At 40.2% G+C, this 26820-nt stretch overlaps 3 protein-coding genes across 8 annotated transcripts; 2 read left to right on the top strand and 1 right to left on the bottom strand.

Moving 5' to 3' along the window:
- The first annotated feature begins 888 nt into the window (after window positions 1–888).
- On the top strand, window positions 889–13426 carry FAM133B (family with sequence similarity 133 member B). Of its 2 annotated transcripts, none has more exons than XM_030232902.2 (11): window positions 889–1053; window positions 4648–4745; window positions 5425–5503; window positions 7660–7734; window positions 7908–7940; window positions 8335–8403; window positions 8999–9094; window positions 9532–9579; window positions 11234–11329; window positions 11610–11654; window positions 13201–13426. In XM_030232902.2, the coding sequence occupies exons 1-11, from the start codon at window positions 1030–1032 to the stop codon at window positions 13285–13287; spliced, it is 750 nt and encodes a 249-aa protein (XP_030088762.2). In that variant the 5' UTR covers window positions 889–1029; the 3' UTR covers window positions 13288–13426. The 2 variants fall into 2 exon arrangements, with proteins under 2 accessions (XP_030088762.2, XP_050826615.1); XM_050970658.1 differs by having other exon boundaries at window positions 11610–11658; window positions 13201–13345.
- Window positions 13427–13465: 39 nt separating this feature from the next.
- On the top strand, window positions 13466–20529 carry CLXN (calaxin). Its single transcript, XM_009085949.4, has 8 exons — window positions 13466–13481; window positions 14761–14874; window positions 15219–15951; window positions 16196–16351; window positions 17568–17672; window positions 18645–18796; window positions 19611–19715; window positions 20301–20529. The coding sequence occupies exons 3-8, from the start codon at window positions 15753–15755 to the stop codon at window positions 20346–20348; spliced, it is 765 nt and encodes a 254-aa protein (XP_009084197.3). The 5' UTR covers window positions 13466–13481; window positions 14761–14874; window positions 15219–15752; the 3' UTR covers window positions 20349–20529.
- Window positions 20530–20704: 175 nt separating this feature from the next.
- On the bottom strand, window positions 20705–26694 carry RBM48 (RNA binding motif protein 48). Of its 5 annotated transcripts, none has more exons than XM_009085948.4 (5): window positions 26571–26694; window positions 24579–24769; window positions 24302–24447; window positions 21887–22422; window positions 20705–20886 (listed from the first exon to the last, which is right to left on the bottom strand). In XM_009085948.4, exons 1-5 carry the CDS (start codon window positions 26682–26684, stop codon window positions 20803–20805), a joined length of 1071 nt encoding a protein of 356 aa, XP_009084196.2. In that variant the 5' UTR covers window positions 26685–26694; the 3' UTR covers window positions 20705–20802. The 5 variants fall into 5 exon arrangements, with proteins under 5 accessions (XP_009084196.2, XP_050826614.1, XP_050826612.1 ...); XM_050970657.1 differs by having other exon boundaries at window positions 24579–25461; window positions 26571–26693; XM_050970655.1 differs by having other exon boundaries at window positions 24579–26277; window positions 26571–26683.
- Between the last annotated feature and the right edge of the window lie 126 nt (window positions 26695–26820).

Genomic DNA, 26820 nt, shown 5'->3' with positions numbered 1-26820 from the left:
AGTCTATGCATCTACCGAAGGCAAAAGGGAAAGCGAACACTGCGTTCCCTCTGTAGCTGATCACCAGATGGATTAAGAGACAAACCTCTCACTACGAAATCCTGCCCTCTCCTGGGAGGCAGATTCCAGACGAGAGTCCCGGATCCAGCTGAACGTTTACATTTCAGGGCTGCCCCTCAGAGCCGCCCCCCTGCTCCCCCTTCCAAGGCTGTCCCAGCGCCCGCCCCGCCGGCGGCTCCTCAGCAGGAGACATGGAGCTCCTGGAGCGGGTCCAGCGAAGGGCTACTAAGATGGTGAAGGGACAAGAGCATCTCTCTTAGGAGAAAAGGCTGAGGGAGCTGGACCTATTCAGCCTCAAGAAGATACTGAGAGGGGACCTTATTAATGTGTACAAATATGTGAAACGGGGGTACCAGGAAGATGAATCCAGGCTCTTCTCAGTGGTTCCAAGCAATAGGACAAGAGCCAACGGACAGAAACTGATGCACAGGAAGTTCCTCCTGAATTTAAGAAATAACTTCTTTCCTGTGCAGGTGACCGAGCACTGGAACAGATTGTCCAGAAAGGGTGTGGAGTGTCCCTCACTGGAGATATTCAGGAACCGTCTGGACACAATCCTCTGTCATGTGCTCTAAGACGACCCTGCTTAATGAGGGAGGTTGGGCCAGACGACCCACTGTGGCCCTTCCAACCTGTCCCATATTGTGATTCCGTGTCTCCCCGCCGCAGCCACCGGGCCACCCGAAGCCCTGCAGTAAAGCCCCACTGCCTTCCCCTTCCTGCCGCCCGGCCCCCGCGCTGCGGCCCCGCCGGGGCAGCTCTGGGCGGAGCGGGGCGGGCGCCGGCAGCGAGGGGCCGGCCCGGCGCGGAGGCGCGCGGCCCCGGCAGGCGGCGCTGTGTGGCCATCGCCGCTCTCGCAGCTCCGCGGCGGAGAGGGGCCGAGAGGGGCCGCGGCTTCCCGGACGCGGGGAAGGGCCCTGGGCTGGGCCAAGGCGGCGGCGGGCGGCGGCGCGGGGTCACGGCGGCGCCATGGGGAAGCGGGATAACCGTGTGGTGAGTAACGCGGCAGCCCGCCTGGGCTCCGCCGCAGCCGCGGTACCTCCGGGCGGGCCCGGGCGCGGAGGCCGTGGGGAGCCGGGCGCTGCCTCGGCCAGGGCGGGCCCGTCCAGCCGCCGCCGCGCTCCGACCGTCGGGAGGGGCAGAAGGGGCCGCCGCGGGGGACAAGAGCGGCCCGGTGCCGGCGGGGCAGCCCGCGGCGGCTGCCGAGGGCCGGCTGGATACGCAGCGCCGGGACTGGGGTCCGGTCGCGCTTGGGGCCCCGCCTGCGGGCGACAAAGGCTGGCCGTGCCCTGCGCCTCTCCCCGACCGGCCCGGGGCGCCCCAGGATCTGCCGGAGCCCCGAGTGGATGGGTTGTTCCTCCCTCGGCACGTGCTCGAGGCTCCCTGGCAGAACCTCTGATTGCCTTGTCAAATCCTGCAGCATCGTGACTGACGCCTGCTTTGTGATCTGTCGAGGGAAGGTGATTAAGATGCTGGCCTGGTCCCTACAAAAATAAAATGTACCCAATGGGAGTTGCAGCAGTCGCTGAAGTAGCTCTGATCCTAGCTAAGCCGCATTTCCTTAAACTTGGCGTTCAGCTGTACCTGAGAGATCTGAAATTGAGCTTTACGCAGCACTCTGCTGCCTCGGGAGCCAGCGCTCAGCAGGAAAAAAATGCGTTTCTACACACCTGACTGCAGAGCCTGAGTTCATACGTAACTGAAACATATTCATCCTTCCTCCTGTTTTTCTTTAAATGTTTTTGTACCAGTTAGCCTTTCACCTGTTCGTAACCACTTACACATTGTAAGTTTGCTGCTGAATTTTAAGACTAAACACAAATCATAATATTTTAATTTTTTTCCCTTTCTCTGTTTCTTTCTTGTGCATGCTATGAGTTTGTACTCAGATCCATTCACATCTTTGCAAACCTTGGTGATATAGTATAGTAATAGACATGAAGGACTCAGATATTGTATAGATACATGGCAAAGTCCCTTTTATTGCTTTGTTAATCTGTCAAAAAAATGGAGTCTACTAAGAGCTGTATTTGGTTTTACAAGTGGATCTGTGATTGAAATGTCCTGTAAGGTTTTCAGGTGTGTATTTATTTACTCTTAATTTTCTTTTAATGGGACAACTGGGATATACCAATGCCAGCAAATCTTTATATTCCTATATAAGGCTTATTATGCCATAATGGCATAATACATACTACTAACAAGTTATAATATAGGACCCTTTGCTCCTCATGTATGATCATAGAGATTTCTACTGTTATTCTCTGCCATGTCCCTTCTTAAATACGCCATCATTTTTCACTTTCTGGAGATGGAAAATAAACATGCTCTTTATACATCTACAGGGTACTTGCAAGGCAGCAATAGTACTGCTTGCCCAGAGAACCCTGCCTGACAGAAGGTGACTTACACTTCTCATGAGCAAGGAAGCTATGCAACAAATACCTTGGTTAATACCTGCTTGAGGAAACTACCAAAAGAAAAAAATGAATGTGTAGACAATCACTTTCTTTATTGAGGGTGCATTTGCATGCTCCTTCTGACTAGTGACATGCCAATTGGCAAAGTAGTGTAAAAACTTTAAATGTTTATTGGTGAAGTAATTCTTCATAAACAAACCTGGTTGAAATTATAAGAACACGTCTTAAGACATAAATTTCCTAATCCTGGAATATAGAGCAGTACACAGTCATTAAGTACTTGCGGTGGTAAAGTTAAAGAAAGCCAATGAAAGGAGGATGCTTCCTAGCCAGTTCTCCAGAGGCAGTTTAAACAAGTAGAAAATCAGCATTTGACAGCTGTAGCCTCTTCTGCAGGCAAAGAGTTTTGTTGGGAAGTGGTGAAGTATTCATGACTTGTTAGCTCAGGTAGGAAAGTAGCTTATTTTCCTCTTTTTTTTTTTTTTTTTTTTTAGTAATTGCATAAGAAGAGCTCTCAGATACAAAGTTTTGAATGGTAACCAAAAGTCAGTGTGCTCACTGGAGTACACAAAATTTCCAGTGGATTTAATGCATTGACACTTTAATTTTCTTTAGTGAAAACAGTGTTCAGATAGTGCTGTCCTGCATTCCTAAAGGAGCTCCTTTTCCACTCAAAGCTGAACTCAATTATTCATTTTTAGATTTGTCATGTGAATGCCTTTCTAAGTGTTGTAACTACTTGAGTGTATACTTCCATCTGCTACTTGTTTCAATTGGCACACCTCCTTGTTTATTTGCCATGTTAGTTAGCCTTTTTACGTGAATTAAAGCAACAAAGCAAAGCCCCAAGAAATGGCAGGAAATGTCCCCTTAGAGTTGCAAAGTCAACTTGAGTCTCAAAATGCTCTGCTTGAAATTTGGAGTCCTTGGATTGCTTCAGAATGGTCCAGCTCGTGGATCTGAGCTAAACTTGTGTGGGCAGCGCTTCCTTCCAGCCAGATGCCTCATCCCAGGCAGAGCCTGGAGTGCCTCTTCCAGGACCAAATGTATCCCCAAGAGCTGAAGGCCACCAGCCTGCATGCAGTCCAGTCCAGAAACTCAGCATTGCTGTGGTCACTGCTTCTGCAGTGGGAGCAACAGGAGGGGAGGAAGCAGCTGCTGCTTCTGACAGTTTTCACAAATGCTCACTTACAGTGCATGGTGGTTTCTGAATGCCGATAAAAAGCAGTGTTGGACATGTGAGAGCTACACAGATGGCCAAATCTTTGCTTTGGCTCTACAAAATGTACTCTTTAAAAAATTGTCTCAGATTGGACAACCAAAGCAGGTTTTTTTGGCTATTTGATCTTTTTCCTCGTCTCCAAACTGAACAGTAAGAACAGTGTGTGTTATGTTCTGCAGAAGTAAAGTGTTGGGATGACATAGTGATAAAAATAAATGAGATAAGGGGGTATATGTACCTCCTTTTCACATGAAAAAATATAGCTGACATAAAAAAAATATGGAAGAGTTTTTCCATTAACTGGTGAGGTGGATTATGAATTCTAAATTCTACTTTAATATTTTGTAACACAAAGAGGATGCATAGGTTTGAAAGATCAAATACCTCATAACATTGGGATTATGTAAGTTTCGGTTTTGTGAGTTTTTCCTCCTTTAAACAGCCCTAAGTCACAGAATTTTGATACATGTATAATTGTAGCAACGTACCACTGTTTGCTTGTTTTGGTGCAAGAAATTTCATGCAGAATTTAGTGACTCTTGTCAGCAATTTTGAAGAGAACTTTAAAGGCATTGGATCAGTTGTCCTGGAGAGGGAGAGCTGAAATTTAATTACATTTTCTATATCCCAATGAAGAATATTTCAGAAAACACAATACTATTCTTGTTTACAAAATCATTGCTTAAGGAAGGGAATTGTTGGAAGGAACATGGTCTTTTTGTGGATCAGTTCTTTCTGCCACAGTATGACTCCAGCTGAAAGCACTTACCTGAGTCTTTCTGCCAGACTGAATAAACTTAGTTTAGCTAAATCTTTTATATTCTTAGAAACAAGTCAGAATTATTTTTCAGAGGTGATAAAAAGTTCATGTGAAGAACAAGATATTTTGGTATCATAGTGTAAATGATGAATTTGGTATTTCTTTTTTGTTGTTTCATATTCAAGGCTTATATGAATCCGATAGCTATGGCCAGGGCACGAGGTCCTGCCCCCAATTCAGGACCAACAATACAAGACTACTTGAACAGGCCAAGACCAACATGGTAAGTGGCAGTGCCTATCTACCTTTTTGACCTCTTCAGTAAAAGATTTGTTCCCTCTTACTGAAATGTCACTGGTGCCTACCTCTTTCCTAGAATATCCAGTAACAGATTTTGAAAGATTTCTTGTGCTGGCCAAGCTATTATTTTCTAAACATGTATTCAATCTCCTCTTTCAAAAGCAATAGAATATCATTTTGGAATGTATATTTCTCATTTGTCTATGTTTTTTTGCAACAGTTTCTCAGAAGAGGAAAATGTCATTTTACCTCTTGCTCAAGTTGTAATACCTAAACCTTGTAGATATAATTGTATACAAATTAATCTCTAAAAGAACCATTTTGCTGGTATATTCTTAGAATCCAGTTTACCCTACTGAACAAAACCATCACTTTGAGATATTATCAACAACTTACTTTATGTTCAATCTGTTTGCCTGCCCTCATGAGATATTAGAGAACAATTTACCTAATTGCAAAGTTAGCTTTAGATCTTTTGGAAGGATTTAACAACCGTACTTAAGTTATTAGGGTTAGGTTACCATATGTGTAACATGTAAGATGCTTTCATTCTTCTCTTGGAAGTTCAACCAAGGCTAAACTTCAAAAAAACTATAGAAAAGTTAGAATTTTTAAAAGTATTTTTAATTGTAAAATTGTGATCTATCATCTTTTTCATACAGGGAAGAAGTGAAAGAGCAACTAGAAAAGAAAAAGAAAGGATCCAGGGCTTTGGCTGAGTTTGAAGAAAAGATGAATGAGGTTGCTACTTCTGTTATCATTTACAATATCAAGTAGCCATAATATTTCACTTCACTTGAGCTTTTAATGAGTAACTATTTTGTTTCATTTATGTTGGAAGTTGAGTTTACAACTTAACCAGTGAAGAGCTACTTTCAGTTCAGAGAAAAAAAACTATATAAAATATTTTTTAGATTGCTGGTGAATAAAACCTGATCTTGTCCCAAATGTAAATATATTTATACAAATGCGTGTGCTTATATCAATAAATTAAACAATACATTTTCAGGTATGATAAACCAAAGTCTGTTGTGGTAATATTCACTTGTTTAAGGTCACAGAACCCAAGTACAGTGAAAAAAAGTGCATTACTGGAAACAGATGTGTTTGGCAATGAATATATGTAATATTATTATGGGAGAAGGCACAAAGAATGGCTTTCAGTCAGATAGGACTATGAAGCACTTGTTTTTCTCTCATCCTAAGCTGATTACAACATGTGCTGGTTTCCTGATATAAATGCAGCTGTTCTAATGTTTGTGTTATTTACCTACTGAAGATCAGCACAGTATTAGAAAGTTTCACATGTAACTCCTGTTGTATACAAAGGAGAAATTAGTATACAATTAATTTATTTTGTTTCTGTTCCTTCTTGGGTCCTGGTATTTTGAGATAAGCTTCTGTAATCTTCATCATTGTGTGTAAGTTTCTGGTTGAAGTAGATAATACTCCTCCTCTGTTATTGGAAGGGTACAGTACCCGTAGTACTCTTGCTGTACCTTTTTGCCTGAGAAGTTGTACTAGGGCCATGGGGTGCTGTTCTGAGAGGATGTTGTTTTGCACTCTTGAGTTTTAGCTTGGTGAGTTTGGTTTAGTATTCTATAATACTCATTTCCTGATTTTATCTTTGCTTGATGTGAAATAAGTGAAATTGGCATGCGTGTTCAAAGAAGCTACCAGACTTTCAGCATGGTAGCAGGGTAGAATGGGATGCACAGAATCATGAAATGGCCATGAGTTATTCCTGAAGTTCCTAAGAGCAAATCTCTGAATGCCTGAGAAGATCACAAGTCTCTGAATGAGCTGCTGTCTCCCCTGTTTGGGGGAGTTGTCCAACAGTTGTCAGACATTTCTGTTTAAACCATAACACTAGCACAGTCTATAAAATAATGAAGCATAGGCTGTTGTGAGAGACCCCTCAGAGAGCTCTGGGTACCTGGTATATCAAAGTACACAACTCACAGATGCTGCCTTGGTCCATGGAAGCACATTACTCACAACACTGCTTCCTGGCTCATCTGCCATGTGCCTCAGCAGCTCTGTTTAGCTAATTCACAGTGTGCTGATGGGGAGATCTGTGTATCATCCTGCATTGCACAGGTTACTTGACTCCTGATATTTCTGTGCCCTCAGCACAACATGTGGATCATCGTTGTTTTGCCAATACAGTACCAATACAGCTGCATTGTGAGGATCAGAATAATAAAGAAGGAAGCACATGATGTGTCTGACACTGAGATTGAACCTAGCAGCCTTTGAATTTCATGGCGGCAGGTTGAATATTTCAGAACTCTTTAAGAGGACATTTTAGGTAAACCTAGAGACCAGGTGGGGAATTGAAAAGGAGGAATGAGAGAAGATTTTTATTCATTTATTTGGTGTGCCTGGCCTAACAAAATAAGAGTGTTTCTATGAAGATGCGTGTAGTAATTTGATAAAATTATTGCTGACAACAACAAGGCCCAGAATACACACTAGAGACACCCATACATTGAAGAAGGGCCAGGCGAAGTTGTCATGAAGTTTTGTTTCAGGTGATTTTTAGAGCTAAGACAAAATCAGTTTTTCTGGTAGGATACCCTGGTTTTCTAAAGTGCTCTAACAAGAAGACTGTGATACAAGAGCAAAAATGCCATAATTGATGACCTTCAAGATAAATGGCAATCTCTTAAAGCCAAATAACTTGAACATTGTGTTAACATTAACACTGTATTTTGCTAAATAATAATCTTCTGTAAAAACAAGTGTATTACAGCTTTAGTTTACATTATATATTATTTTCTTTTTGTTAAAAAAATGGGTTTTGTTAAAATTATCATGTCAGGTGGAGGAGAGCTTAAAAAGTACTGCTCAGGAATGACCCTCCCGTTACTGTTTCTGTTTGGTTTTGTTTTCAGAATTGGAGGAAAGAACTGGAAAAACACAGGGAGAAATTACTGGGTGGAAATGAGAGCTCCTCCAAAAAAAAAGAGGTGAGTTGTTTTCAGTTGTATACATTCTGTGTTTGGAAGTGGATTTATCATCAATGCTGCCAACATAGAATTTCTTAAATATATTTTAAAAGCCAGCATCAAAGTTCATAAGCCTAAATGCATGTCAAAAGAAAATGATGCTAAAGTAACATTTGTTTTGTTCTATTTTTAAGAAAAAGAAAAAGGAAAAGAAGAAATCTAATAGGGTGAGCAAAATTTTCAGTTTTCTGAACTTTTCTGCTTTGGGGTTGTTCCTTTTTGTCATTTAAGTTCTCATGGAAAGAGAAAGTGTAGCTGTAATTTTGATTTTAGATGATAAATTAACTTTTATTAAAAAGGGTTTGCATCTATTTGGTACAAGGAAAATTAAAGGGAGGAAAAGAGCATTAAATAGATATTATTAAAAGAAAAATGTTAGAAGTGGTTTAGAAGTTTATTTAAGAAAAATCTACGTAAGACCATGTTCTCAGAAGTAAAATCATATTGGTTATGCTTTGAAAATGAACACATTTTAAAGGGAGTGTTTGAGTAGGATTTTGAGTATTTGCCAGACAAAATGCTGCATCTCACAAGCTTCACTTTTTGTTGTATTTGGTCAAGTTGTCTTCATCTTCCTCTTCTTCATCAAGCTCTGATTCTTCCAGCAGTTCATCTGATTCAGAAGATGAGGTAAGAGCTAACCTACTGGAATCTATCATGTTTTGTTCATGAGGTTTATTTAACACAGATTTTGATAATATGTTTTAGAATATTTTGAGGGGCTGGTTTGGATAAAACCATTTAGTTTTTATGAATTTGGTATATATAATAAAGTCATGAATTTTAGACATATGTATCTAGTTAATAGCTTCTGGATGAACACTACAGATTTTGGCATCCTGGCTTTTAAACTGGATCCATTTTTACACGGAATTGCTTTTCTAATAGAATCCCCTATCTAATCATAAATATGCAAAAAAACCATTTTTACTTTCAAGCAGAAATCTTTGTTACAGATAATCAGATTCTGCAGCAAATGTCTCAATAATAAATAGAATCTAGAGAATCTGGATTTTTCACCAGTTTACATTTTTTCAATGCAGAAGAGTTATAAAGGTCTTCCACTAAAAGAATCAATTGTAGTGTACTTTATTCCTCAGGAGAACATTGTAACATGTAGGAATTTGATGTTTTCTTTTTTTTACATTTAATATAAACCTTTAATTCTAGTGAGAATAAATTCAAGTTTGTGTTTTTCCTTTTTTTTTACAATATTTATGGATAGGATAAAAGGCAAGGGAAGAAAAGAAGGAAGAAGAAGTATCGCTCCTCACGGAAATCTTCAGCAAGCACAACTTCAGAATCTGAGTCAGACAGCAAGGTAAATATGCAGATGTGTTGCTCTTGGAAGGTTTTCTTGGTTGGTGTTATAAAACCATAAAGATTTCTGACTTTAACTTATTAATATGGATTTTCATCTTCCACATTTAAAGCCGTGCATTCTCACAGGGCCTGAGCTGTGCTTGTATCTTCCACATGCTGTGTGGAATCTGCCTCTACTGGCCACATGCCTAGTGGAAGTAATTGGATCTTTAGAAAATGAACATGCTTTATTCCAGCAATTTTCAGTCATTTTTCTGAATCCAGACATATGCAGCTTTTTTACTGCTCAAATAATTAGTTTTTATACTTCATTAATACTTAAAATGTCTTCTGAATATGCAGTGTAATAAAAAGACTATTAGTCAGACTGTTTGGAGATTTCTTCCTTTTTCATGAAATGATTTTGTTGTGTTTTTTTTTTTCCTTTTTATTTAGGATAGCACAAAAAAGAAGAGGTCAAAGGAAGACTGTGAAAAAGAGAAGGTATTTTTATTCTTCAAATCCTTAGATCACGACTGCATATTGCATACATAATAGATTTTTTTTTTCCCAATATTGAATGCTTCACTTTACATCTGTGGAAATTTTCTGTCCAAACCCACACAGTCAGAAGGTATTTAGTGCACCCAATTTGAAGTAGAGGTTTAGTTGAATTCAGCTTCTGGTTTAAAAATTATTGTAGTGAAAACCACTGGATCTGTTCTTGTTACAATGGTAAATTAGAACTGTGTCTAATCTGCTGTAGCAGATCAGCTGCATCCTTAGTGTTTTGGGGCTTACCTTTAGCTGTCACATTGAGCTAAAAATGTGTGTGATGATATTTTCAGTGGCACATCTGGTAGGTTATTGCCTTGCTACTATAAATTAAGAAACATAAGCTGAGGATCTCTTAATCTAAATGTAGTCATAATTATAGATAATATACTTATGACAGCTTTGAAGAATTGGGGAGAAAAATATATTAACTTAAGAAAAATTACCTTATTCTGTCATTTCTCTAAGCATGAAAATCTTCTCTCCTGCCCACCACCACACCATTTTGTACGCTCATCCATTGTCTTTAATATAAACAATCTAATTGACTTCACTTTTAGTTATTCTTACACTGTGGATAAACTAAAAATGCTTTCAGAGTCCACCCTAGTCTTTCTCTCCAGTTATTTGTCTTTCTTACCACGTTGGCCTCTCCTGCTCTGGTCAATAGTATTGACGTTGATATACAGACTCTCCATTGCCTAAGGCAAATGTACTGATTTTTCCCCCCTTGCTCCTGCTTCTATTTTACAGTGTCCATTTCCCATCTCATCCTTATGAATGGCTTCTCTTTGAAGACCAAGTATCTACCATGGTCCCTTACTGTAGCCCTACTTTCACACATCCTCTGAAAGGAAAGGGCACTTGTGGACTAGAGGTCTTGCTTCCCCTACCTGCAGATCCCCCATGTGTCAGATGGGCTGCGTCCTGTACGTGGTCATGAATTCTTTTCAGAAGTTTCTGATCTTAGAAACTGAGTAAGAGAAAGTACCTTCAGTCTTAGGAACATATTGCCTTGTCCAGAGCAGAGGCAGTGCGTGGAGCAGAAAAGTAGCTCATCAGAACAATCTCACACAGCATCAGGATTTTGAAAAACCTATCTTTTAAATGCATTGGAGTGAAATATGATGTGTTGAAAGTACAGCTGGCAGGGACAGCTTGTTTTGGTTCAACACAAATACAGAGGGAGATTTTTCTTTCATGTACAAAGCAAAAGTCTGAAACTAAAGTGTTTGTATGTATATATTGAGACATCTTCAGTTACTAGTTACTTAAAAGTGGTGAAATGTTTTATTTTCCAATGCTTACTCCTCCATGTGTTATTATTTAAAATAAGAGACTGTCATTATTCCTCTTTCTTTTAGACAGTTGCTGTATCTTGGTAACAAGAAAAAGGAATATACAGAAAATTACTATTTTCACTAAAAGTTGATTTTAACAGTTTGGTAGGGTACTTTGATGATGATGATGGAATTAGTTTAATGTCAATCATATTTTAAAATATTTCACAACTTAGAAGTGATATTTCAATCTTAAATTTTAACCAGAAGTTTTATAAAATGTCAAGATCCGACTTTACTCACAAATGTATTATTTTGTGTAGGAAGGTAAAAATCACCACAGGAAAAGGAAGAAAGCAGATCGTGGTGATGGACCTTTATCATCAGAATCTGCATCTGAATCGGATCAGACAGAGGAGGTCAGTGTGAATCCACAGTTTCAGATGTTACAGTACTGTAGCTTAGTGATTCATGAGCAAATCAATGAACTAGCTTAGATTTAATACATTGTTGAAAATGTTCTGCACTCTACAAGTGAATTGAAGAGTGCAGTGCACTCAAAGTTGTTTGCACTTTTCCTTTTAAAATAAACTTTTAAGGATTCTTTAGCCTCGCTTCTATCACCTACAAGTAATTTTGAATTAATTTTCTTGAGAATCAACTTTTTATGGATACTACATTTGGTTTCATTTTCTTTAGGTGCAAGCAAAAAAGAAGAAAAGCAATGAGGAAAAAGAGAAAACAGCAAGTATCCCTCTTACTCGTACTGTAGTTTTAGGATATAAATACTCTGTACTTGGTTAATTTCCAGTTTCACATTTTTCACAAATACAGATGTTTCATAGCAATAGTCTACTGTTACATCTAAATTAAAAGTTTCTCTTTTTACTTGCTGAAGTCACTTTTCCTATTGTTGAATTAAAGAAGAATTTGTCACTCTTTTAGCTATATGTGATTTGAGGTTTATGCAACTTTAACACTGTAGAACATATTTTATTCTGTATCAGCATCCTAGAACTACTAATACCTATGTGGTATCAAGTATAGGGGAGCAGTTTGCCACACAGACAGACATCAGGGCTGTTCCTTCATTAGTATTGTGTGTAATTCCTTGCTAAGCCTTCTCTGCCACCATGGAAAGGGCCTTAGGACAAAATTGCTGCAGCATCTATGCCATTATAACTCTTCCCACAACCAGATAAAAAGCTGCCAGGAACCTGCTACTTTTCTCAGTTTTTTTTTCTTTGTATCTGTTGCTGAAAGTGAGAGGAAGGTTCAACAGTGATTGATATGGAATCCAGATTTACCACATGGTCCTGAGCTTCCTCAGTTAGGACTATAGTGCGTTTGGGATCCTAAATGCCCACTTAAGATGTCTTTGGATCTGTCTCCCCTGTCAGCAGCAGTGTTCCTTATCAGGCATCTCAGCTGACCACATGAGGTAGGGCAAAGGAAAGGTCTACACTAGTCACCTAAAAATACAGGCATAGGAGTATCAGTGATACTCAGCATACATTTTTCCATAGAACTTGCTTGTTTCTTTAGACTCATATGAACCGTTTGCCACAACATTTCTAGTGATTGCTTATGGTCTTTTTCATAAAAGATTTGTATGTGTAAGGAATATGTATAAAACAAAGCTTTAATATGATTGTTTCATTTATGCAATGCCACACTTGTTTGAGAATTTCAGTTGAAATTCTGCTTTTAAGAAGACAAGATTGCATCTATGAGCTTTTATGTTACAGTGATCAGCGTACTGCCTTTAGGACTGAATCCAGTAGGGTTAATTTGAGTGTATTAATATTTACAGCTGAAATCATAATTGTTTTATTTTAAACAAGGTACAAGGGATAGTCTAGCCAAGTACAGTTGAGCTATTTAATTTTACACAGTGAATTTAAGCACTTACTTTAAAATCTGTAAAGATCCTAGTTATTCCCAAATCTGTCACTACTGGTCAACACTTCCTTATTACTTTCTCAGTAATTTGTAATGCTCTGAAAATAATTTAAAAGATTAGAAAATGTAATAGTGACAGTGATCAGAGGTGCAAAATAGCCATACCATGGTGGAGATAAATTTAAATTGAAGACTGCTCATAATAGTGCAAATTGCCGGGTAAAGTATTTCTTTTTGTGATTTCTGAATAGGCTTCTGTAGAAATCTCTTTTGAAATGTCTTTCAAAAGATATCTTTTCTGGGTTCTCATTTTGCATTAGCAGAATGTAATAGATGGCAATTGTATTATACAATAACTTTGGTTTATGTTTTTCTGGGTTTTTTTTAGGATAAAACAAAAAAGAGAAAGAAGCACAAGAAGCATGGTAAAAAGAAGAAAAAGAAGACTGCTGGTTCAAATTCAGATTCTGAATAATATTTTAAAACAACCGGAGACTATCAACAGAAGTGCAATGACTAAAGGAAACTTAAACTGTGAAATGACAGCAAACTTTACCAAACTGCATGAGTTTTCCTGTGTTTTAGAAATATTCCTAATCTTTCAGTAGCCAGCCAGATGCAGCTGTGCTGGGAAAGACCATTGTTATTGCCTGCTGCTTAATACATGAGGTACAACTTTGATAAGATTCCAGTAAGCAGTGTTACATGTTTGAGACAATATGAGATGGTAGGCCACCTGAGGTGTAAAATATTGGAAAGTAAGAGTTAAACTTTTTAGATAGTAAAAATAGTCTTTTAAAGCATTAGTAAAAGTCTTTATTTGTAAATCAGGACAAACTAAATCCCAAGTTCATCCTGCAGGTTAATATTATGCATAAACTACAAGCTGGTGTCTGCTAATGGAAAATTATTGATAACACTTAAAAGGCTGCCTTTGTAGAAATGTGTATAATCTGCCCCATTACTGTCTCCATGCGTATGAGAAAGGGAATGCTACCATTTTGGCTACCTGAATAGGGTGCCTTTGCCTTTGATTCTTGCAAATCTTTGCTACTTTTAATCCATGCATCTCTGCATTCCTGGGAAGCTAGAGCTATTGCCAGCAGACTTTTCTGAATGAGCAGTTTTGAGCTTCCAAGCATGTGCTTCTGCATTAAGCAAGAGCAATGACATTTTGCAGTATAACTGACAGTCAAAACCTGAAGATTTTACCTCTGCTTTTTCAAAATAGCGATAGACCTTTGCTAGTAAATATGTGTATTTCATTTAATGTAATTTTGGTTTAATTGAAAATTTCTTGCAAACACTGGTAGCTTTCTTTGCATTATCTTTAGAATTGTTTTGCATGATTTGTACCATTTTTAAATTAACAAAATGCAGGTAATCATTTGTTGTAACCAGTTTTACGAATTACATTTCACAAGCAGATTTTCATGTATGTATTTAGCTATAGTTAAGTTCATTGCTGTGTTTAAGTGCACACTTGCTGAAGTTATTTAGCATGTAAAAAGCAAGGTTTTGATACCTTAACAGCTTCATATTGAAGCTGATTTTACTCTGAGCAAGTTCAGTGGCAGATCTGTTATGTGACGTGTCTTGTTAGATAAAAAAACTACTGCCAGAATCTCATTAAAGATACTGTTTAAACAGTTTGTATTTATATTTTTGTACTTGAGGGCTACAGAATGTTGACCTAACTCATAAAGCTGTTTTACTTTAGTTTAGTTGCTTTAGATAACTGAAAAAATAACTTTTTTAAATTAAATGTGCCCACAAGAAAACATGAGTAACCATTTGATTTTAGTTTACATGAAATTCTCACTACATCTTCCATTGAAATACTGATTGCTGGGCCTTCTGTTAGCCTTTAACAAATGCCCATCCATCCCAAATATAGCAGTCAAATATAGATTGTATTTTTGATCTACTCCTTTTTTCCATTGCACAGGTGCTAACTTAGAACTTACCTCTATTGCATACAGATGTTTCAAATGTTGTGTTGCCAAGAATTTCAGGACATTGATTATTACTGCAAACCATAACTAAAATCCGTGGGAGAAAGGTAATTTCATATTGCCATTGCACAGAGAAATTGTCTTCAAGTTCTTGGGAGAATACAACCATGGAGTTGCAGCAATGTGCATCTAAACAATAGTAATATTTTCATCAACTATTTTATACTCTTGGGCTTGATGTTACCAATTCTAGACACTGGTGAGTGAGGTTAAAATAAAGGTGATATGCAGTGAACAGAGGGGTTTGATTTGGGGTTTGTGTTTAGTTTTGTTGGGGTTGTTTTAAGTTGTGGTGTTGCAGTTTTGGTAAAAGAACCTGTAATGAACCATAGCATAAATGCTCTGTCCTGTGTGATACTTTTTTTGACTTTTACACAATCACCTGCCACAGAAAGAAATAAAAATGGAAATGAGACCCAGTCTTCCAAATACCTAAGCTGGTATGTCATTTTAATTGTGTGACTGTAACTATGTGTTCTGCTCAGCTCAAGGCCTGAGTGCTGCTGTCATGCTTGGGAAGGGGTGTAGCCGCTCAAGGGGCTTATGGGCTTTGTCAGTTCCCAACAAAGCTGCTCTAGTACCGAAAGGGAATTGCTTCAGTTTGCAATACATTAACAAACACCTTGAGTCTGCTCTTGCATGTCCTTTTTCCTGAAGGAAAGGTGGAGGCTGATCTCAGCCTTTCGGCTTTCTCCATGTGCCCACGCCGAAGTCGTGAGACGGTGATGGGGGTTTGGTTTCAGCAGAGGGACAAAGTAAAAGCAAGCAATGTCGTAATAAGTGTGGTTTAATATATTTTCACCTTCTGACAGCAAATGAACAAGCACTACTGTATGTTGTAACTTTTAGCTCTGTTTTCCCCCACAAATATTTATAGAAATTTGAAATGCAGTTCTCTTATTTTTTACGACTGCAGTTTTTTTGAATGCGTGTTAACACTCGATCTCTGTTCTGCCCGTGTGTGTGTTTATGTCCGACCCGCCCGTGCGGCCCAGCGGCACCGCCAGGCCGCGGCCGCCCCCCCGCGTTGCCAAGGCAGCGGCGGCAGGAGCGGCTGCCGGCCGCCATGAGCAGGAAGGGGAGAAAGCTCGTGGTGGACTCGCTGACCCGATCCGCCAAGCACTGTGAGTGTCCCCGGGGCTGCAGGAGCCGCGCCGCTGCCGCCGGCCGCCCCCCGTTGTTCCCGTGCTCATCCTGCGTGGCCCTGTTCGCCTCCTAGGGGAGGCGCTTTACCGGCACCCCCTTAGGAACAGCGGTTGGGGCCGCGGGGTGGTATTGGTGTCACGGTCCTGGCGTGTTCCTGTGCCTGCCTTGTGTTTTACCACGCTTAACTTACAACCTGTGTTTGCTTGTGTTTGCACCGGGCAGTTACCAAAAGCGAAGTGGAATGTCTGGTCAAGCTCTTCGACACGCTGGTGGCCAAAGCCAGCAGCCAGTTTGCTGGGGCCGGCTTCGACCGCACGGTGTTCCGAGACACTCTGTACAACGCCTTTGGCATGACGGATGACGCGGTGCTGGACCGAGGTGAGGCGCGCACGCAGCTCTGAGCGCCCTGGAAGAGGGTGGGATGACGCTGCCGACCCGACGAGTGTGTCTGTGAAAAACGCCAATCACTTGTTTTTTTAAATTTTAAAAGTTTACTAGTAATGAAATGCTTATAAAAATAATAATACAATTAGAGTAATAATTTGGACAATTTGAATTAGGACAATATGAGACAATAGAAACAAAGAGTTACGGATGTCCAGGTACCTTTTTCTGGGCAGCACAAGCCCGAAAAAGGACCCCTGTTAACAAAGGATTAACCCCTAAAAACAATAGCCTGTTGCATATTCATACACTTCATACATGATGCATAAATTCCATTCAAATAGAGGATTCTTTCTGGTATCGTCAACTTCTTCCTCTGAATCCTAACAGCGCCTTCGAGGCTGGAAGAAGTTCGTTTCTTCTGATAAGAGGGCAATAAATTCTCTTTCTCTGAAAGATTTAGGTGTCCTGTGGCTGCTATCTCGCTGCAAGACCTTTCTTTAAAAAAAGTATCCTACATAGCATAGTTTCTATTTTAACTTTTTTCATAACCTAAAACTATATTTAACACACTACTTAAGAGAATTGATACAGCAATAACTTTCTAACACAACACATATACTATTCATTTTAATATTTGCGAAAAGCCAATCATAAAATATGCATTTTTCACACGTCCATACCAAACAGCGCCCTCTCGTACCAGGACAGCAATGGAACTGTTGAGAAAATGGCATCTTTTCTTTCTTGATGCGTTTCAGTTTCCCCTTAGTTCTGGAGAGCTCACGCTCTAGTTGGAGGCAGAGCAGCAGAGGCTGTTGTGCTGCCCTGTGGCTGTTTTTTTCAAGACGAAAACCTAGTCATTTAAATCTTAATCTGTATGCAGAATTATCCCTTATTTTAATGGATATCGGTTTATTTGTTTCACATCTGCATGGAAGCATGCTTCCTGTAGTTGTTTAAGTCAGGAAGACAACAGACCGGGCAAAATGTTACCAGGCAGGATTCTGGAGCAAAGATCAGTAAACTGAGGGGCAGAATCCCTTTCATTGTTATATCTTAGAGTCAAGAACAGTAATCTTACCTTGGTGAAAGCAGACAAACATCTTAAGAAGAAAGATAATTTATAATTTCACTGAATTTAAGAAAACATTGCTTTTTTGTGTTTCCCTATCATATAAATATGAAATGTGTCTAATACATTTCCTAGTGTTCAGCACTTTTGATAAAGACAACACTGGCTGCATCACTGTGGAGGAATGGGTGGAAGGCTTAGCAGTGTTACTTCGGGGGACACTGGAAGAGAAGATGAAATGTAAGATTGATCTGTATGCCAATATTTAGTCATAATGATTGAATTCATAGCAAATAACACATTGCTTTTGTTATAATTTAGTAGTTACTCTTATAAAGTATTTGGTAATTGAAAATTTTTTTTCTGTATAATTTAATGCAATGAAACTGAGTTCTGAAAAAAAACTGATTTTTTTTTCTGTGCAAACTGCTGTTACCACAGCCACCACCTTTTTTTGTTGCTTACAAAATCTTGCATTTAAACTGAAGTTCATTCTACAGCATACATTTTCAACAAAATACATGTTTTTGTATTCACACGCAAAATTAGAAAGAAGCAGATGAATCTCTAGTGTGGTGTTGGCTAATTAACAGTCTCAAGCCAAGCAAGACCAGTGCCAACATTCATTTACTGGCACAGTGGGGACACAGTAGCAGTTGCATTAGCTCCAGCAATTCTTCAGGTTGGAAGCACAGATGGAAAAACTGTAAGATGGTAATGAGAGCCTCCACAGAAATGACAGAGAAAGATGGAGGAGAAAAAATAGCAAGAACTCTAGAATTTTAAGCAGCAGGGGAAAAAATAGGGCATGTGGGGTGAAAAAAAACAATAGAAAAAGGGAGAATGACAGCATGTTGTTTCCATAGTTCCTAGGTTGCAGCATTCACAATCCCTACTGCATTATATAAATTCATCTGGAAAGTGGTCAGGGGTGTCACACATTAGGATGTATGCCCAGGCTGTAATTCAGTGTGTCAGTACAATCACAAACAGTAAAATACGCATTCCTGCTGTAAGCACCACAGAAGATACTAGTGCCTCGTGATGCAGTGCTGTCTGTCACAAGTGTTTGCCAGGAGTGTTTCAGCATATATATGATAAATTTGGCTCAGTTGATAATGTACAGTTTACATTTTCTGTCTGTAGGTAACAGCTTGATTGGTATGTGTTTGTAGTTTGTAATCAACTTGAAATTTATTTGTATTTCAAAAGACTGTTTTGCCATTTATGACCTGAATGGTGATGGATACATTTCGAAAGAGGAAATGTTTCAGATGCTGAAACACAGCCTTCTCATACAACCAGCAGATGAAGAGCCTGATGAGGGAGTTAAGGACTTGGTAGAGATAGCACTGAAGAAAATGGCAAGTACTTACTTATTGTGATACTTGAGGGTCTTTCAAACATTCACTAACCGATACTTAAAACCTTTCTATGAGGTAACAAAATAAAGTATCTTATTTACAGTGGGATTCTGCAAGCCTCCTGAGGAAAGCCAGAAATATAATCCAGGTCTAATAAGTCCTGGCCCAGGATTCTCACATGAAATCATTAATTTAGTATGTGAAAGTACTATAAACTTTATGTATAAACTAGCATGTGTGTATGTGCATATACATCTGTGCATGCCCAGTCAAAGCAAAAGCCCAGTCAGAAGTGGAAGACTCAAAAGTGTAAGCTGCATTTATTCCATCAGTAGAGGCATCTGCAGTAACTTCATTTTAAAGTACATTTGTGTTTTATCAACTGATCAATTTATTTGTATGTATCAATTTATCCAATTTATTTGTATGTATTCTATTAGAATACTAAACTCAAGGTTATTAATGTGAAGCTGGTCTTACAGTGCCTAATCTAGAATATCAGAGCAGCTGGGGACTGTCAATATTTTAATCAAATCAAGATACATACTCTCCTCTTCCCTGGTGGTGGTCAAAAATTTTCACTTCAAACCAGGGCTTGCATCCCAACTCCTTTTATTTAAGACCATCTTTTCAATTTTTCAGTCCCATCCTTTTTGCCTTAGGTAGAGGCAAGTCACTTTAATCTTTTCTGAGCATAAACTGATGACCCCCAATTTGCAAATCTAACTAAAAATAAAATCCGTATTTTTTTAACATCTGTTAAACAAAACTACAAGTAATAATCCTTTGCTGAAGTGTTCCCTTCCTTTTGCAGGACTATGATCATGATGGCAAGCTTTCTTTTACGGACTTTGAAAAAGCAGTCAGAGATGAAAACCTTCTCTTAGAAGCCTTTGGACCATGTTTGCCAGACATAAAGGTACATTAACCTTGGGTTAAAAAAACCTGCACAAGCCAATTTCTTACAGACACTTGCACCAATCCTGTGAATGTCAGGATATCTTAGGCCAATGTTGGGTTCATCCTCTCAGTGCCAGTTCTGCTATCCAAGGGTGGCCCCTGAGCACTCCCACTCCAGGGTTGTTGCAACACAATGCTGCAGATATTAATCTCATCACTAAGAGAAATTTCAGTCCTGTACATTGTCATCCCAGTCTCTAGCATTCCTGTTTTCATCCAGTTCATTACATTCTGCAGTTGGGCCTTCTTGCTCTCCATGCCAGATCATTCCTTGGTAACACACCCCTACTGCTGAGCAGTTAAAATTTTAATTTCTCCTTCAGCTACAATTTTGAATTGTGGCTGTGATAACACCATTAATGCTATGGATTTACCTTTTCTAAGCTAAAAAGCAAGAGAGAGTCTTCACTGCATACACATTTCAGTTCAGTACCTTTCAGTTCAGTACCTTTTCTGACTAAATAGAAATCCTTTAGTTAACTAAAAATTAACTTGCTGTTTTTGTTTTTTGTGTTGGTTTTTGTTTTTGTTTTTTTTTTAACAGAGCAGTATGTCATTTGAACAGAAAATTTTCCGGGAAACTCCTAAATAGTAACTCCAAGTTGTAACTCAAGTTGTAACTCCTCTGCTGAATACTGTTAAAAGGGGTTTTGGTCTTCGCCATTCTTCGTCATATAGTAAAAACAGTCATATTTCAAGTTGCTCCTAAGCTTCAGTATTCCTTTGCTGTTAAAGCTGTAGAATAAATTAATTTACTTCTGTAACTACCTAAATAGAGTTCTTCTGTTGTATTCATATATTCTGTTCATATTATAAAATATGTTACAATATGAGGTACACAGGACAACAAAAATACAGTATATTGGACTGCAACAATAATACAGTATATTGGTTTCTTCATTCCAAGTAACAAAATGACACCATTTTAAACAGGGAATCACTGGGAAATACAGTATAAAGAAAGTTTTATTTTTTACATTAAAAAAATACATATTTTAAACTATATTCTTTACAAAAGGACTGTTGGAAGATGCTGCCAGCAGTATCTATATTCTTCTTCTCTGCTTAAGAACTGGTTTGGCTGCGCTGCTCTCTGGCTTTTCCACAGATGTTGAAACAGAATCTGCTACCTAAATTGGAGGGGAAAAATATTTAGTAACCTGTAACCATTACATTTTTTATGCTCGTTTTAGAGTAAGGCCACATCTCCAAGATTTGAGTATTGGGAGCCATTTATTACTATCATCACACTTGTACTGAATTTTCCTGCTGACTAGAGGAAGAACATAACACTAAAGGCAGCATTAAACACAAGAGAGGTGAAACTTAGAAGATTCAGCACTACCATTTTTGTGTTTAACTACACAAACTGATTTCAGATAGTCAGTGATATAGTATTACATATGTCATCTCCCTTCTTCCTAACAGGTGTTTTTAAGCAAGGTGTTTTTTTAATGTGCTTTATAAACTCAGGTATTTCAGGAAATGAAGGGAAGCAGAAACATGCATTTTGACATGTATTTTAGGAAAGTATTTAATATAAAGGGTGTGTATTTATAAGATACGCACTTTCAAATCAATTTAGTCAGTCACAGGAGCTTTTTCAGATCTTTATGTAAATGAAATGTTCTATCAGGAATGTCTGACCTGCTAATTGATTAATTATTAATATTCTCCATAAAAGGGTACATAGCTTAACACATGCTTCTCAGCATGGAATTAATGATTCTGTACAGCTTTTAATGGCATAAGAAATGTTGGTGCAAAATTACATTGAACTCTGACTTCCATTATTTTCCTTTTTAGAAACCAGATAAAAGTAGCACACTAGAGTGAGCAGGACTACCTGCAAAATTAGCATGCCTTCACATGTGGGAAAAAAAAAGTGGTTTACAAAAAATCACGTAAGAACATGAACTGACATTTACACTTTCCCAAGTGTAGTGTAAGTCTGGAGTAGAATTGACTGCAATATTCTAGACTGTGGAAAAGTTAAATAGTAAGAGCACTAGCTTTAAGTGGCAGATAAACTGATAATGAGTAAATGCTGCATAATGCTATCAGATAGTCACTATTTTTATGTATAACAAGCACCTATGTTTGAACTTTCAGAACTTTAAGAACCCATACCTCTTTCAGTTTATTTCGAATTAATGTAGCTGAAGTATTCAAAGACTCATCATCCATATCCACTTTAGGTATTTCTGGTAGTTGTGGACCAATAACAACTTCAGTATTGTCCTCACTTGTTCCAATGAGGGAAAACTTGTTACCTTCTTCTCTCTTCCTTTTACGTTCTTGTAGGTGAGTTGTACGAGGCATAAACCTGTCAATTCCACTGCAAGCTGGAACCATTCTGTGCTGCATTGAGGAAGCTGATGGAGTGTACACTCCTGGATGTACACTTGGAGTTAAAGATGTGTTTTGACCAAAGTACCCAGAAATTTCAGCACAATTGTTATCATAGTGTGGAGATGTTAACAGGCTCTGATTCTGATTCCCAGATGGATATGCTGTGTTGTGGGATACCCCGGGAAAACTTGTAAAGCAGGATGGATCCCAGTTACTGGCTGTACTTGACCCTGATGTACTCCATGGACAGTCATGCTCAGAGTTATTTGAGGCTGTCTTCTTAGGGCCTTCTACTTTCTTTAATATAAAGCAATCTTTAAAAGAACAAAAAAGAAGCACCTTCACTATTTCATGTAATTATTAGTTCTAACACCCAAGAACAAAACTTTTGATATAAAAGCAGAAACAATACCAGTGATATTTGATTCCCAGTTACCCTTCTGTGATTATTTTTAAGCTTCAAATATAACAAATTCAACTCTAAAACCAGTTTTCCAGTCTAGTGCCTTTGCTGGTTTGTAACATTGAACAACCCCAGAGGTTTTGATGTTAAAAATCAGTGGGTTTACTCCCTTTAGAAATCCTCAATGAATGATAGCCAAGTATTTGAGCACAAGAAAGGAGAAGCTTGTGCTTAGCAATTAGCTTATTCCTCAGGTTGCCCAGCCTTCTGCGCTGACTGGGAACTCTGTGGTACAGAGGCCTTTGTAAACACAGTCCATTCTTAACACTCCCCCAGTGTAAAGATGTGGGCTGGAGAAATTTTTTTGAAGGTTCTGGTATAGTCATATTCCTTCCAAAACTGTCCCTTTGGCATGCCTGAGGAGGTTGGAACAAGGGTGAAATCCCAAATTTCCTGCCGTGCTTTAAATTTCTGGTAACATTTTGAAAGAAAACAAAAAGTGAAGGAATACTTAATTAATGAAGCTTAATAATTTCATTATTTTAGTCTTAATCAAAGCAAAAAAATTACTTTGAAAAGGATATAGTTCTCTACACACTGAGAGATGTCTTCCTGTAAACATACTTAAAATGCATCTGTATTGGGTTTGCATGGCCTGTTTTTCTGTAGTGGTGGGGCTACAGGGTTGGCTTCTTTGAGAAGCTGCCAGAATCTTTCACCATGTCTGGCAGAGCCAATTCCTGGTGGCTCCAAAGATGGATGTGCTGCTGGGCCAGGCTGATTAGAAATTATGGTAATGTCTCTGTAGTAACAGATGTAAGGAGGCAAATAAACAAGAAGTGATTGCCCAGTTGTAGCTACGGCCGGAAAAGAGAAGAGCAGAGAACGTGAGAGGAGCGGCCCTGCACACACCAAGGCCAGCGCAGGAGCTCCAGGCACTGGGGCCGAGATTCCCCTCAGGCCCTTGTGCAGGCCAGGGTGCAGCAGCTGTGCCCCTGCAGCCCACGGAGGGCCATGGGGATGCAGGGATCCACCACAGCCCGTGGAGGAGCCTGGGAGGAGGCTGTGATCCTGTGGGAGACCCGCGGAGAGAGGGGCCCTGCTCCCAGGCTGGAGCAGCCTGTCCTTGGAGGACTGCACCCCGTGGAGGAGTGACCCACACTGCAGCAGTGTGGGGAGGACTGTTCCCCATGGGATGGACTCACACTGCAGCAGGTCCCAGGGAGCTGCTGCTCATGAGCTCACGTTGGAGAGGTTCACAGAGAACTGTCTCCCGTGCCACCCCACAGTGCAGCAGGGGAAAGACTCCTCTCCTTGAGCAGCAGGAGAAGCCACAAGTAATGAACTGACCACAACTCCATTCCCTGTCCCCTTGCACTGCTGGGGTAGGGGGTAGAGCTGGAAGGAGGGAGGGGTGGGGGGAAGGTGTTTATAAGGGCTTATTTTATTTCTCATTATCCTGCTCTATTTTGTTAGTAATATATTCCCTTTATCTCTCCAAGTAGAGCCTGTCTTGTCTTGATGGTATTTGATGAGCAATCTCTCTCCTGGTCCATGTACCGTTTGTTACATTTTCTCTCCTCTGTCCAGTTTGGGGAGGGCAATGAGTGGGCAGCTTTGGTGGGTGCCTGGCATCTGGCAACTATCAACACACTATAGCACCTTTAAAAGAGGTAGGTTAAAAGTGTTTTCTTTAACAGGCACTTAGCCAAAACCCCACCCAGTCCTGAAGAACATTAAAATTTTACAGGAAATTTAGTCAGGATTCTATAGGAAATTTAACCACAAACCTCTTTGATTTGTTGCTTTTGCTATATACCTTCTTCTATCCTGCAACTTCTCTCTAGTTTCTTGGACTGTTTCAAATTCTGGAGCATAGCATACGTGCAGCAAACTACCAAAGAAACTTCGTTCATCCATTTTTTTCTTGGCCACCCTGAAGGGAATTAAAGTCTGTCAACAAAACCGAGAATTTTACTCCAACTCTCTAGAAACTTAACACATTGTCACGTACAGAAGGTGTAAAAGATTAGGACAGCAAGAGGCAGATATTGCCCTGTCCAATACCTTGCACATTGCAGTTTTTTGAATTTTATAAGGTACACTTCAGTAAACTGCTCTGCTGGATATTCATCTAGTGCATGATATTCCTCAATGGCACCATATAATGCAAATTGTTCAACTAATTCCTTCATAACACCTAATGCAGGAACTCCTTGTATCAGTATATAGCGAGATTCCAAGTTGATAGTGTAAACCTGAAAAAAAACAAAAGTAAAGACTATTCAAAACCATTCCCATTCTTGCTTTATTGCAAAAGGCATGCATTTTCTCCATGTTTTCTGGTTTTCTCCAAATCCTCTCAGGATGCTGAAAACCCCTATGTACTCTGCTTTGCAGGACAGTAAAATGCATGGTTATTTGGGACCTCTTCATCACTGAGCAAGAGCTGAACTCGTGCCTCTCACGCATAGTAAAACACAGATGAGACTTGACTTTTCTGCACAAGGTCAGAGTACTACTGCCAGTTGCTGAGTAAAATCTCTTATGTCTCTGGCCAACTTCCATGCAAGATGTACCAGTAAGTAGTTCATAGGAGGTAATGTCAAAATACAGAAAAAATCCCTGAAAAATCGGTCTTCATCGGCAAAGAAGTCGTGTAGGTGAGGAAAACTGCTTTTTTCCACACAGGGAGTTAAAAAACAATTACCACAATTCCCTGGGGTATATCCTCTGTGTGCAGAGTTGTCTCCTTGCCATGGTCATCCAACAGCATACGTTTTTAAGACACACAGATAAAATCTGGATGCTGAGAGAAACAAGGTCTTCTTCCAGCAGATTAAAAACCGAACCAACCATTCTCTTCTGCTTTGTGTAGTGACTGTCACATAATAGACTCTAAGCTTTTTGATAGCTCACTATGTACAGTAGGCAGCCAAGCAGCTCATCCCTGAGATCAAAGGAAATTTATTCTGAGTATGTTAAAAAAAAAAAAAAACAAAAAACCAACCCAAAACACAAACATGTAGCCTGCCTAAGTTACACATATTTCTCTTAAGAAAACATATTCCGGACAAAGCAAAAACTGCTTGGGAAATCAACTCTCAAACTTCTGCTATAAAAAAGTCTCCACAGGCAGCTCACATAAGATTTCTTGTGGCAGCAGCACATTCCCACCTACATTCTTTTGGGAACAAGAGATTGAAGGAACCTGATTCTTTCACTATGTGGGTTTTTTTTTGAAGCTTTCTTTCTTGTCTGGGAAGAAAAGATTCAAATAAGGTTTTTTCCACACTTGGAACATCCATACTGTTTCTCCTGCATGTATCCTCCAGTGCCCAATGATGGGTAGATGCCTGTGCTGGCCAGAGCTCTGTGGTTGCACAACGCTCTCTGTCCTCTGCCCACCGTGTACCCTTGGAAGAATAAAAGAACTTAATGAAGGCTTTGAGACTTCATGAAGTATGGAGGGTTTGAAATTTTATGGGAAGGTGGTGATAGTTAAAGATATGTGCCTTACGTGCATGGGCACGGAGTAACCAGTTTCAGCACTGGTGAGACCACACCTCAAATCCTGGGTTCAGCTCAGGACCACTCTCCAAGACACTGAGGTGCCGGAGCATGTCCAGAGAAAGGCAGCAGAGCTGGTGAAGGGGCTGGATCACAGGTCTGAGGAGGAGCAGCTCAGCGAGCTGCGAGGGGCTCAGGTTGGAAAAAAGGTGGTTCAGGGAGTCCTTATCGCTCTCTACAACTCCCTGACAAGAGGCTGGAAACAGATGCGGGTTGGACTTCATGATCTTAAAGGTATTTTCCAAACTAACCGCTTCCCTTCTCACGCCAGCCCTTTAAGTGACGCTACAGCTCGTTGTACACTGTGCGCACACAGAGATACGGCAAACTCGCAGCTCTGCTGCAGTAACGAGAAGCACCAGCCGCGCAGCAGGCGAGGCCCAGGGCCTCTCTCTCCCTCCCTCCCGGGGACTCCAGCGCAGGCTCGGCCGCCCGCCAGCCCCTCACCCGAAGCGGCTCCGCCCGACACCGCCCCTCCCCCCCCAGCACCTTCACGGCGCGCGGCCGCCACCCCTCGCGGTACTTGGCGCGCGATTCGCAGGCTCCCAGCTGCGCGTGGTGCCGGCACGGAGCGCCCGGGCCACCGCTGCTGCCGGCCGCCATCTTCCCATCGCCCCCCGCGACGCGGAACCCCCATTGGCTCCCTCCGTGCGGCGGGGAGGAGGAGCCGCGGTCTGTAGCGAAGGAGCCAATCAGAGGCGGGCAGAGGGGAAACGCCGCGCCCGCATTGGCCGGCATT

The sequence above is a fragment of the Serinus canaria genome, chromosome 2 (assembly GCF_022539315.1).
Source record: "Serinus canaria isolate serCan28SL12 chromosome 2, serCan2020, whole genome shotgun sequence".
Classification (NCBI taxonomy): Eukaryota; Metazoa; Chordata; class Aves; order Passeriformes; family Fringillidae; genus Serinus; species Serinus canaria.
This window is presented reverse-complemented; position numbering and strand designations above follow the sequence as displayed.

What these genes read in the sequence shown, in the direction of transcription:
- FAM133B (XM_030232902.2), top strand. Translation starts at nt 1,030, where the DNA reads ATGGGGAAGCGGGATAACCGTGTG. An exon ending in TTGAAGAAAAGATGAATGAG is followed by an intron (nt 5,504 to 7,659) that starts GTTGCTACTTCT and finishes TTTTGTTTTCAG; the next exon opens with AATTGGAGGAAAGAACTGGA. An exon ending in GCTCCTCCAAAAAAAAAGAG is followed by an intron (nt 7,735 to 7,907) that starts GTGAGTTGTTTT and finishes TCTATTTTTAAG; the next exon opens with AAAAAGAAAAAGGAAAAGAA.
- CLXN (XM_009085949.4), top strand. Translation starts at nt 15,753, where the DNA reads ATGCGTGTTAACACTCGATCTCTGTTCTGCCCGTGTGTGTGTTTATGT. An exon ending in TGACGCGGTGCTGGACCGAG is followed by an intron (nt 16,352 to 17,567) that starts GTGAGGCGCGCA and finishes TACATTTCCTAG; the next exon opens with TGTTCAGCACTTTTGATAAA. An exon ending in AGATAGCACTGAAGAAAATG is followed by an intron (nt 18,797 to 19,610) that starts GCAAGTACTTAC and finishes TTCCTTTTGCAG; the next exon opens with GACTATGATCATGATGGCAA.
- RBM48 (XM_009085948.4), bottom strand. Translation starts at nt 26,684, where the DNA reads ATGGCGGCCGGCAGCAGCGGTGGCCCGGGCGCTCCGTGCCGGCACCAC. An exon ending in GGCGGCCGCGCGCCGTGAAG is followed by an intron (nt 24,770 to 26,570) that starts GTGCTGGGGGGG and finishes GTTTTTTTTCAG; the next exon opens with GTTTACACTATCAACTTGGA. An exon ending in TTCGAAATAAACTGAAAGAG is followed by an intron (nt 20,887 to 21,886) that starts GTATGGGTTCTT and finishes CCTCCAATTTAG; the next exon opens with GTAGCAGATTCTGTTTCAAC.